The following is an 11,329-nucleotide window of genomic DNA, read 5'->3' on the forward strand; positions in this document are numbered from 1 at the left end:
GTTTGCTTTAGGCCATGGGATGCAAGCTCGAAATAGTTCAAGGATGTGTGTTCGTTGGGTCATTGTCCGGACGCCGATTCAAATAAAAGGGGGTAGAATGTGGCAGGATAAGTGATTTAACTATCCTATTGGCTCTGCTCCGGGTATGGCTTCGGCAGACCAATAAGGTGGGAGCTACCCGATTATTTAAGGAACCTTATTTTGGCAGGTGCATATGTGTCTTGGTGATTCGGAGTTCCTCGCTCCCTGGCATTTCCGGTTCCAATTTCCGTGCAGGTACACTGAGGCTTTGCTCACGGTGTAATGAGGTGAACATCTCAAGGCTAATCTGTTTATTTATAGTCTTAGAGCGGTGCTGGTGGCACGTGCATTGTGGCGAGTTGGTGGCGGAGATCGTGCTGGAGATCGCATTCAGTGATCGCAACATTAGCCGGTGGCTATATATGTATATGTATGTGTATATGTATATGTATATTGAGCCGTGGTACCTGTGAGTAATCATACAACTTCGCGTCTGGTGTTTGTTCAACCAAATGTTAAGCATACCTCTCCCTTTTTCACATTGGGACTTGGTAGATTTAGTTTGACACTCCAATCTTTGTGTTAAGGTAAGAGTGGGGAGTTGAGCATTTAAATCTTCTCTAAGACAAATCCCTAGCAGAAGACGCTACATGTGATGCCACTGCTGTTTTGCTTGATCGTTTTCCTGATTTGTTTTGCTTTACCATCATTCTCTTTATTGTTCTACTTATTTTTTTCTTTATCGTTGTTTTCTTTATTGTTTTATATGTTGTTTTGCTTTACTTAGTTGTTTGCTTTATTTATTGCTTTGCTTCGCTGTATAGTTTTGCTTAACTGCTTTGCTTATGGGCATTTTGCTGGGCTGGTTCACTTACAGGCTTTGCTTTTGCTGTGTTGCACGCTTGGGCTGTCAGGGTACGTGCCTTTCCGCCGCTGTGCTGCATATCAGCTTTACTTTGTTGCTGGTGTAATTTTTATTTTGTTTTTCTCTGTTTGTGTTGTTTTTTCTTTTTCTATTATTATTCGTTGTACTCGTGTCTGTTTTGTTGCTATTTTTGTTAACTTTAGTTTTGGATGTATGTGTAGCTTATGTTCTGCAACCACATGTAGTATGAGACACTAATTGGTAAATTAGTGTTTTCCAGCCTCAAACCTGTTCTTTCTGGTTTGTTTTTCCACACAACCACCTTACTATTGAGGGGGTGTATGCTATGCCTTATTGTCTCCATGCTATAGTGGCTATATTTTCCATTTGTACCCTTTATCATAATTCTGGTTCTGCTTAGGTGCTGTTAACTGCCTCTAATTTCTGTGGTGGTATCAGTGGGCCTGGTTGTTATAGCCACCACATCATGGTGTCTGTAATATTTGTTTTTATTTGTTTATTGTTTATGTAATTTTGGGTTAACTGGTGATTTTGTTCTCTCCAGTAGCCAGTGAGTCAGTGGGACAGGGGAGGCTAGCTGCATTTATTCAGTGGTGTGTGCTTCACCGCGTGTTTAATGAGCCAACACAAGAACTTCATTATGGTGTAGGCAGTGTTTACTGATTTTGGTGTGACTTGAGGTGGGTTTGGATGACCTCCCGAGCTGTAGCTGGCCTGTCTTGTTCCTGCCAAGCCTGGGCCTGGAGAAGTGCTTAGTTTTAAAATCCTTATTGTGCTTCATGAGAAAGCAATTTTATATTCGTATGTTAAGTTTTAATGATGCTTAAATGTCATAATAAAACGTAATTTTTATATTCATACTCATGTCTCACTCTCAAGTTCTTTGCCCCGATTGGTCAAACTTATCCGTGTGCCTTTATTTGAGAGTATTTCCCTGGTTATTCCCCAGGGTGGCGTAGTTGGATTTACTAAATTTGGATAAACGTTTCCTTCCATTTGGGAATGCCACAGTTTCAATAAAGTTTAATTACTTTTTGACATCTACAAAGCCTCTCTCTGTTTTTTGTTAGGCTGGAAAGATTATTTCCCATGACAATCCTCTTGGGGAGGCTACAATTTGGATACAAGAAAGAACAGTGTAAAAATATATTTTTCATATATGTTTCATATATTCATTTACTTGCAATGATTTAATTAATTAATTTAATTAACTTGACTTTGCTGTAGCTTCTTCAACGTCGGAAGGTTCAGATGAACTGCGACTCATCAAGGCCGCTTCTGCTTCCAGAAGAACGCATTTCCTTGCCAGGCAGAGAAAGTCTACGCTTGCCATCACTTTCTACCTTTTGGTGAGACTGGTCAAAGATGCCATCTTCTTCATCAGAGAATATGTTTGGAAAAGAGTTGAGTTTTATAGGACGTGCCCCTCTCCTGGCAGATCCTCTTGGGGAGGTTACAATATGGTTACAATATGGATACAAGAGAGAACAGTGTGAAAAGATAATCAATGGATGGTTGATTATTTGCCATGATTTAATACCTCAAAATAATTTCAACATAAATATAAAAGAGGTATAGCAACACAATATATTTCTAACTGACGAATTAATGATGTTTAAAAGGTTATAAAAATGTAAAATCTTAGCTATGTATCCTATAAAGATTCCCTTACCTGGCTGATCACTAGAAGGTGGTGAAGGGACAGGGCTAGCACATTCCTGGTGTCCAATCAGCTCAAGGCTTTGGGAAGTAATGTCAGAAGGAGAGTTTTCCTCAGAAGGAGCAGCCATGATTTGCTCAAGCTCAACATCTGATTTAGCCACAAGTCCTTCTTCTGCTACTTCATCAGATCTTGACATGTGGTCAACATGTTCTGTTGCAGAAGTAGCAGTGAGCTCAAGAACGCTTGTATCCGAATCGGAGTCAGATTTGACTCTTGAAGTCAGAGGTACATCAAGGTGGCTCATGCTTCCAGAATCAGCCAAGATGCCCTCAACCTCATCTTTGGCCTTAATTTCAGGTCCAGAAGACTGGTCAAATACTGTGCAGAACGGGACTTTGGTAGATCTTCTTGGGGAGTCAGCTCTCTCTTTCACAGTGTCTGCAATTTTGGCAAATATTTTATTTGAGCTGTGATTAATGTGATTTGCATTCAGCACATGGTTTCTATAAGTAATAATACATCATTCATTTAAAAAATATTATCTCACTATGAATATATGGCTATGTAACATAAGAAGATTCATTTACCTAATGTCTCAATGTCCTGAGCTGTGACTCTAGACTCATCAGCACTTCCTCTTGGCTCATGGACTGGACTCTGGTTGAAATCTGAGTCAGTGCTGGGAAGCATACTATCAAACACTGTATCAGACTCATGACTATAAAGAGAATCAATCTTGCTAGGATCCCTTTCAGTGCAAACATCTGGTTTCAGTTGAGGAATCAAGGAATCAAGCATGCTTTCAAAGACACTGTCCACTATTTCTGTTACAGAATCGCATGCCGTTGGTGAGGCTGTCTGAAATTTTTGTGACTGGCTTCTAAAAGTTTTTTTCACATCTTCTCTAACTTCTATCAGTGCATAACCAAGCACAGATGCCACACCATCACTGAAGCCAGGCCTGAAAACATTGTTGCTTGATTGTTGTTCCCAGGAGATGTTGTTTATCTTACCTCCTGCTGTATCGAATCTCACAGCATGCTGTTGCTCATGAACCTGGGACACGGCTTTTGCTAGTATATCATCAAACTCACCCACAATGCGCTGAATGAACTGATTCTTGAACGATGTAGAGGTTATGCAATCCAGGACAGCATCAGTAATGTTGGTTCTTAATTGAGGTTCTACCTCAACTGTAGCCTCAAGAGACTTACTCTTTACCTCTGTAGTACCTGTAAGTTCCTGAGGATTGCTGGATGTTTTGCTTAACATTTCCCTGCGCATCAGTGCCCTGAATAGGGGAAGGCCAATCGGATCCATCCTGGGCCTTCTAGGAAGAAGTTGTGGTTTCCCAGGGCTCTTTGCTGCAGGTCCTTTCAATTACGCACAACACATGCAATTAGATTTGTGTGTACTCTTTGAACATTAAGATTGGTTGGTTTATAAATCATTTTGCTATGACGAAAGGTAATATTTCATATCTTACCAGCACCTGCTTGTTCAAATACTTCTATGGTCTTTATGGGGTCGATTGATTTCCTTCTGGTTGTGTTAATGACAGGTGAGCAGATGTTCTGCTTTGCTGTAGTGCACATGCTATTTTCCCCATGTGCCTGAAATGAACAATTTAACAAATTTTAGCCTTGTCAAAAAACCTCAGCCTGTAGAGAATATACAAATATATTACCATTTGTAAAATTACTAAAATTCCAATATTTTTGGCTCTCTCCTATAAAGAAAAAGTTTAAGTCTATAGTTATATCTGACATCTGAATACTGACGTCTGCAATCACTATATTAAATCCTCACTACACACTTAACTGAACTCTGTAAATGGCCCCTGATGTCAGGCAACGTTTCTTAAATTCACAAAGCAAAAAAATAGGTTAGGATAATGTAGATAATCAAAGATTATATCCATTATAAATTCATTAAATTATATTAATCTCTTTAGCATATTTTCACTGAATCTACTTTAAACTATTGATGATAAAAATTAATGATCTGTTTCACACAGTGGCTAAGATCTGAAGTGCCATTTCAAATACATTTTCTGTGTACGTATTTTTGCTTCTATATTTGAAAGCTCGTAGTCTGGAAACAAGTCCTACTCATAATTTAATAAAATTTGATCACATACATACACATTTACTTAAAGGAACCCAGAGTAAGTAACTGAGGATTGCCAGATGTTTCGCTTACCTTTTCCTTGTGCATCAGTGCTCTGAATGGGGGAAGACCAATCGGATCCATTCTGGGCGTTCTGGGAAGAAGTTTTGGTTTCCCAGGGCTCTTTGCTGGAGGCCCTTTCAATTACACACAACACAAGCAATTAGCCTTGTGTGTACTCTTTGAACATTAAGATTGATTGGTTTATAAGTCATTTTGCTCTGATGAAAGTTAATATTTCATATCTTACCAGCACCTGCTCGTTCAAACATTTCTATGATCTTCATGGGGTCGATTGATTTCTTTCTGGTTGTGTTAATGACAGGTAAGCGGACGGTCTGCTTTGCTGTAGTGCACATGCTATTTTCCCAATGTGCCTGAAATTAGCAATTTAACTAATTTTAGCCTTGTCAAAAAACCTCAGCCTGTAGAGAATATACAAATCTATTACCATTTGTAAAGTTAATAAAATTCCTATATTTTTGGCTCTCTGCTATAAAGAAAAACTTTAAGTCTATAGTTATATCTGACTTCTGAATACTGACGTCTGCAATCACTATATTAAATCCTCACTACACACTTAACTCTGTAAATGACCCCTGATCTCAGGCAACGTTTCTAAAATTCACAAAGCAAAGAAATAGTTTAGGATAATGTAACTAATCAAATATTATATCCATTATAAATTCTGTATAAATCCAATATAAATGCATTAAATTATATTAATCTCTTTTGCATATTTTCACTTAATCTACTTTAGCCCTTTCTAGCAGTACACTGGCATTCCATTCTACCAGCGGAATGGAAATTGACTTATCAGAAATTTTCAATCAGTGTAAACAAATGAATTCATTTATCACCACAAGTCTGTTATAAGATTAATCAGGACTCTGTTATGTTTCTGTATGTAGAGTATAATGTATCACAACAGGACAAGTGTGAGCCCCCTGCTGGGCAAACAATTCACAGCTTTCCACAATAATAATTTCTACAAATTTAAATCGAACAGCACAGCTAAAGCTTTTTTGATAGTTAAAACTGTATGCAACTGTCCATATAAAATGATAATATTTAAATCTAGTAAAGTAGGTAAAAAAACCCCCTGCAAATTCTTAAAGCTTTGTGTTTTCATATGAGCCATTAACCACTAGTGTAACATAGTGTGTAGTGTGACATAAAAATAAAAAAAATCAACGCTGAACACAGACACCCCCTAAAACAGACAGAAATTCCATTTTTTTTTGGTCTATGGTAAAAGGAGTTAAACTATTGATGATAAAATTTAATGATCTGTTTCATACAGTGGCTAAGATCTGAAGTGTTGTTTTTCGTGTAAAATAATGATGAATTAACATATTCTAAAATATGTTTCAAATACATTTTCTGTGTACGTAATTTTTACATCTATATTTGAAAGCTTGTAGTCTGGAAACAAGTCCTACTCATAATTTAATAAAATTTGATCACATATATGCACATTTACTTAAAGGAACACAGAGTAAGTAACTGAGGATTGCCAGATGTTTCACTTACCGTTTCCTTGTGCATCAGTGCTCTGAAAGGGGGAAGACCAATCGGATCCTTTCTGGGCCTTCTAGGAAGAAGTTTTGGTTTCCCAGGGCTCTTTGCTGGAGGCCCTTTCAATTACACACAACACATGCAATTAGACTTGTGTGTACTCTTTGAACATTAAGATTGGTTGGTTTATAAGTCATTTTGCTCTGATAAGACAATATTTCATATCTTACCAGCACCTGCCCGTTCAAATTCTATGCTCTTTACGGGGAAGACTAATGTATTTCTGGTTGTGTTAGTGACAGGTAACTGGATGTTCTGCTTTGCCATAGTGCGCATGCTATTTTTCCCATGTGCCTAAAATGAAAAATTCAACAAATTTTAGCCTTGTCAAAAAACTCAGTCTGTAGAGAATATACAAATCTATGACAATTTGTGAAATTACTAAAATACCAATATTCTTGGCTCTCTCCTGTAAAGAAAAAAGTATGTAGTTACATCTGACGTCTGAATACCGACATCTGCAATTAGTGTATTAAATCCTCACTACACATTTACTGAACTCTGAAAATGACCCATTATTTCTACACAAGATCTTAATAAATTATTACATTTCCATTTCCAAATCATGTCCATCTCACTTTGCTCTATCCAAGATGCTTCAGTGTTCTCACAGAAACCCTACAAGACTATTACCTTATCAAATACTGTGGCATACACGAAAAAAATAAACATATTTAAAAAATCTAAATATACCTAATAATATATAACAAGCGTCAACTAATAAAATCCTTTAATTATCTGTTTACCAGAACTTCCTCAGGTCGTGCAGTTTCCTGCAAATCTTGGTTTGTAGGCCCGTTACTCGATTCTGGAGCGATCGTCATTGCTGCTTCTTCTCTTTTTCTTTAAGAAACAAACACATTCCGTTAAATTAAAACACACTTCTGATAAAAGTCTTTCCACCCATTTTACTTTTTAAACATTTCACTTCTGTTCTCAGATCGTTTCCTATCAAAAGGCCAAAGAGTTTAATAACTCTACGCTGGCATTCTCTGCTTCTCAGACTCAACTTTCTCTTAGAAATGAAACACACTCATCATACTAATTGTCCTGTGTGTGAAAAGGTGTAATGACTGTACCTGGACAATATGTCCATTTTACTACTCCTTAATTCCAGCATCTGTAAATAAACAAAACAAAGAAAAACATGAACAAATTATATTTTAAACACTGATTGCTATGCAGTCATGCATTTCAAATACTAAAAGTGTATGGATGGTTAAAAAAAACTTCCTCACAGCTTGGTGCTGAGGTGTCTCTTTGTGATTCCTCCTCATTTTTGAAAATCATTCCATCATGCTGAAATAAAATCTGTGAGTAGAATCACATCACACCGATGTAAAGCAAAATAAACGGACTTAAACAAATTCAGTTGCTATTTAAAGACATGTATGAGATTTTGTTTGAATTTCGGTTAATCATACAAGTAAATGAGCATCGTTATCTAACCTTTCTTTTACAGGTTCTTGTTTTCCTACAGATATCTTTACTGGTTCAGCTTTATTACTGATGGAACTCATGGAATATTATCTTTAGTAATTAAAAAGATAGCCATGTTCCCATTGAGTGAAACAGCTGACATTACCATATAATAAAATTAATATTTTGCTGATCAGATTTCACTGCCATGGCTCAGTACACTCAGTTAAAAGCATACCAATAAAAAGAGACGGGGGGGAAAAATTGGAGATCTGTAGTATCAGGTCTTCTGCATTTGTCCTGTCTTTTATCTGTGGTTTTGTCTTTCAATGTTTTTATTTCTTGTTTTTACATTATTTTAATTTTCTCTTTTTTTTTCTCACTTTAGATTTAGCCAAGATGATGTACAGTACTTTGGTTGACACTCATTGTCTATTAAATCTGAGATATATATACAGTATATAAATAAATTTGACTTGACAAATTTATCAAAAGATAGATTAATTTTTTTATTATTATTTTTTTGTGCATTATTACAGAAAGACAGGTGTACAAGAAGCTTAGTTAAAGTGAAGATATTAGTAGAGCCATACCTCTCAGTGATCTGTCTGTAGAAACTAAAGACCACTTCAGCTGAGCAGAATGTTTTATTGCTGGCTGAGCCATGACGTCACAGTTATGTCAACGTCACAGAATTAGAATGCGGTGAGGTGCGTGCTGGGACGAAACCGTGTTCATAAAACTCACTCAAAATCTGGAGACGGATTTTTAAATCCTACAAATCACCTGATCATGAACAGCACGGAGTCGGAGTGTAAATGATGATGTAATTATAGATCGTAACGTGATCCTGATGGGTTAATCTTATTTCCCACCATGACCAATAACTTATAGAGGATTTCCAAGTGAACTTAAAGTCCAGACCATGCTCAAACGGTGAAAGTTACTATTAATGTTCAGGTTCCACTTATTAACTTTATTCTATAACGTGATGATCTTTCTCTATCTGAATCAGGCAGAGAAACCTCTCCACAAAGTTACGCATGTAACTTTCATTCATTTAGTTACCTCCCTGTTCATAACGTGGCCAGATATTAATCCTGCGACTCGGTGATTACACCCAGCCCGTGAAATGGGCTAAACGTGTCTGACAGCACAAGCATGGCTTCTTTTATAGTATGGAAAGCCAAAAGGACCAAATATAAACACTCTTTGCCATAATGCATTGATTCAAATCAAGTCAAGTTCACTTACTGAGTAAAAAGTCAGTATACATTTTAACCGTTTGTTTCTTGCATTAAATTTAAACTTACATAAACGGAAAAATGTCTTGTTTTCTCGTTTTCTGTTTGTAGCAGAAGAAACAGGATTTCAGCCCAAATCAGCATTAAATCATTATTAGGAGTAAATTAAACATACGGGTTAATTACTGGTTTGGATGAGTGGGTGTGGTTACATTTCTAATTGTAAAGCAGTCATTTCTAATTTCTAAATGTAAAGCAGTAACCTAATGGAAATGTAAGGAATTATCCACACACAGATGCAGTTACTTTTATATATCCACTAGAGGTCCTCTTGTCTGAGTCCTTATAGGCTTATAGTCCTTGCGTCCTTATATATAGATAAATTGTAATCTTCAGATATTTCCAAACTGAAAACGTGGATATGTGAAAAATATCTCGGAAGGTGGATTTTGAATGCCGTATATTCCAAGAAAAATGGACAGCAAGAATATTACTTCTGGGGAAAAAATGTAAAAAACAATTGGTTTAATTTGCTCCCAGCAAGTGGCGGTCCTCAAAGTATTTTATATTCGACAGCATTACGATACAAATCATGTGAAGAAGTACAATATTTTGGCCAGGCATGGACAGACACGGTAAATGAGTTGGTTGCAGCACTTAAAAAGCAACAGTCAGTTTTTACTCATAGTCAAGAGATTAATGATGCTAATTAATGATGTAATGTGAAAGCCATTATGTGTGATGTGGTGAAATGATAGGTCTGGTCTTGTGTCAGTTTTATCCTTCATGTTGTGTGTTGGCCTAATCCTGCCGATCATGGATGTTATATGAATATTTACCTCAGAATTCCATTTTGGGTGATAAATAAGTGTCAAGTTCAATTTTAACTGTTTTGATTTTACTTGGCCTGCCTAAGGTGATAATTTAGCCACTGTGGCCCCATACCCCAAATGAATTCCCCACCCCACATGAATTATCTGTAGCAAACACAAAACTGATAGTAAAGGTGGGGCAAGGAGAGGTGCTAAATATAAGCAGTTGGTTAGGCAATATATTTGATTATCCTGTTATAAATGAATAATAAACTATTAATAAGTTCATTTAAATGGAAAACCTGACTGATATTTCACTGAGTCACTTATTTCTGTAAGATGTTTTTTTTTTTTTTAAATAGTAGTTAAAGATCATAATAATTTGTGGTTCTTTTTGACAAATCATTGTGTTTAATTAAATAAGCAGTGCAAGATCAGACAGTTGACTTACTGTACCACTTACAGATTGTTCAGTATGACTAGTTTTTGTCCTTCATGTTTGGAGAAAATCCCCCAAATCTATAAATCTCTAATCCATAAAATAGATAATATGAGCTCAACATGTACATGTACTTTTCACCTAAATGAAAATAGGCCTAATTTATTTATTTATTTATTTATTTATTTATATTTTTTTTTTATTACAGTCACACACTCCGTGTACAATGTTCTAACGGATCTGTCTAATCATTTTAAAACTACCAAATAAACATGCCGGAGACACGGAAAATCACCCACTTTCTGCAGCTTTTAACCGGTAGGGCTCTCCTCTGGCCTACGGCTGTATGGGAACAAGGAGGCGGTTCCATCTCGTCCTTGGAACAGTTGACAGGGCATTTCCGGCAAGTCTTTGATCACTCTCTGGATGGCAGGGCGCACACCGCACTTACCATCTGTTGCGGCAAAGTACTGGTGGCCTAACCTAGTAAGGGATGTGCACCGCGTAGTGTCTTCCTACTCGACGTGTGCCCAATGTAAGGTTCCACAGACACTATCGGCCGGCAAGCTCAATCCCCTACCCATACCTGAACGTCCCTGGTCCCACCTGTCTATTGACTTCATCACAGACCTACCAGAATCCCAAGGCAACACAACTATCCTAGTGGCCGTGGACTGATTTTCCAAGTCACTATGCCTCATTCCACTATATGCCCTCCCAACAGCCTTCACGACAGCTGAATTGCTCTTTCAGCACGTGTTCAGGTAATTCGGAATCCCAGAGAAGATAGTTAGTGATCGGGGACCACAGTTCACGTCAAGGGTATGGTCTAGTTTCATGGAGAAGATGGAGACCAATGTCAGTCTCACCTCTGGCTACCACCCACAAGCCAATGGTCAAGTGGAACGAGCTAACCAGGAGATTGGATGGTTCTTCCAGACATTCTGTGCATCCAAGCCTGAGGACTGGTGCAGATTCCTTCCCTGGGCCGAATATGCCCAAAATTCTCTACGTCACTCAGCCACAGGCCTCACACCATTCCAGTGTGTTGTAGGCTACCAGCTTCCGCTGTTCCCATGGAATGCCAACCCCACCGAA

The 11,329-nt window shown here is 37.5% G+C and overlaps 1 protein-coding gene across 5 annotated transcripts; it reads right to left on the reverse strand.

The window, feature by feature from the left end:
- Nucleotides 1–251: 251 nt before the first annotated feature.
- LOC128606388 (uncharacterized) lies at nt 252–8,383 on the reverse strand. Of its 5 annotated transcripts, none has more exons than XM_053622494.1 (13): nt 8,330–8,381; nt 7,556–7,628; nt 7,397–7,437; nt 7,064–7,160; nt 6,488–6,611; nt 6,273–6,376; nt 4,990–5,116; nt 4,773–4,876; nt 4,057–4,183; nt 3,158–3,943; nt 2,580–3,008; nt 2,125–2,348; nt 252–2,017 (listed from the first exon to the last, which is right to left on the reverse strand). In XM_053622494.1, the coding sequence occupies exons 2-12, from the start codon at nt 7,592–7,594 to the stop codon at nt 2,155–2,157; spliced, it is 2,172 nt and encodes a 723-aa protein (XP_053478469.1). In that variant the 5' UTR covers nt 7,595–7,628; nt 8,330–8,381; the 3' UTR covers nt 252–2,017; nt 2,125–2,154. The 5 variants fall into 5 exon arrangements, with proteins under 5 accessions (XP_053478469.1, XP_053478460.1, XP_053478478.1 ...); XM_053622485.1 differs by having other exon boundaries at nt 2,120–2,348; XM_053622503.1 differs by lacking the exon at nt 252–2,017 and having other exon boundaries at nt 2,040–2,348; nt 4,063–4,183; nt 8,330–8,383.
- Between the last annotated feature and the right edge of the window lie 2,946 nt (nt 8,384–11,329).

The sequence above is a fragment of the Ictalurus furcatus genome, chromosome 1, assembly GCF_023375685.1.
Source record: "Ictalurus furcatus strain D&B chromosome 1, Billie_1.0, whole genome shotgun sequence".
In the NCBI taxonomy this organism is placed as follows: Eukaryota; Metazoa; Chordata; class Actinopteri; order Siluriformes; family Ictaluridae; genus Ictalurus; species Ictalurus furcatus.

Excerpts from the sequence above, each read along its gene's own strand:
- LOC128606388 (XM_053622494.1), bottom strand. The coding sequence starts at position 7,594 with ATGAGGAGGAATCACAAAGAGACACCTCAGCACCAAGCT. Across the intron at positions 4,184-4,772 it reads CACTGATGCACAAGGAAAAG|GCACATGGGGAAAATAGCAT; the intron begins GTAAGCGAAACA and ends TGTTCATTTCAG. Across the intron at positions 2,349-2,579 it reads ACCTTCTAGTGATCAGCCAG|GATCTGCCAGGAGAGGGGCA; the intron begins GTAAGGGAATCT and ends CCTCCCCAAGAG.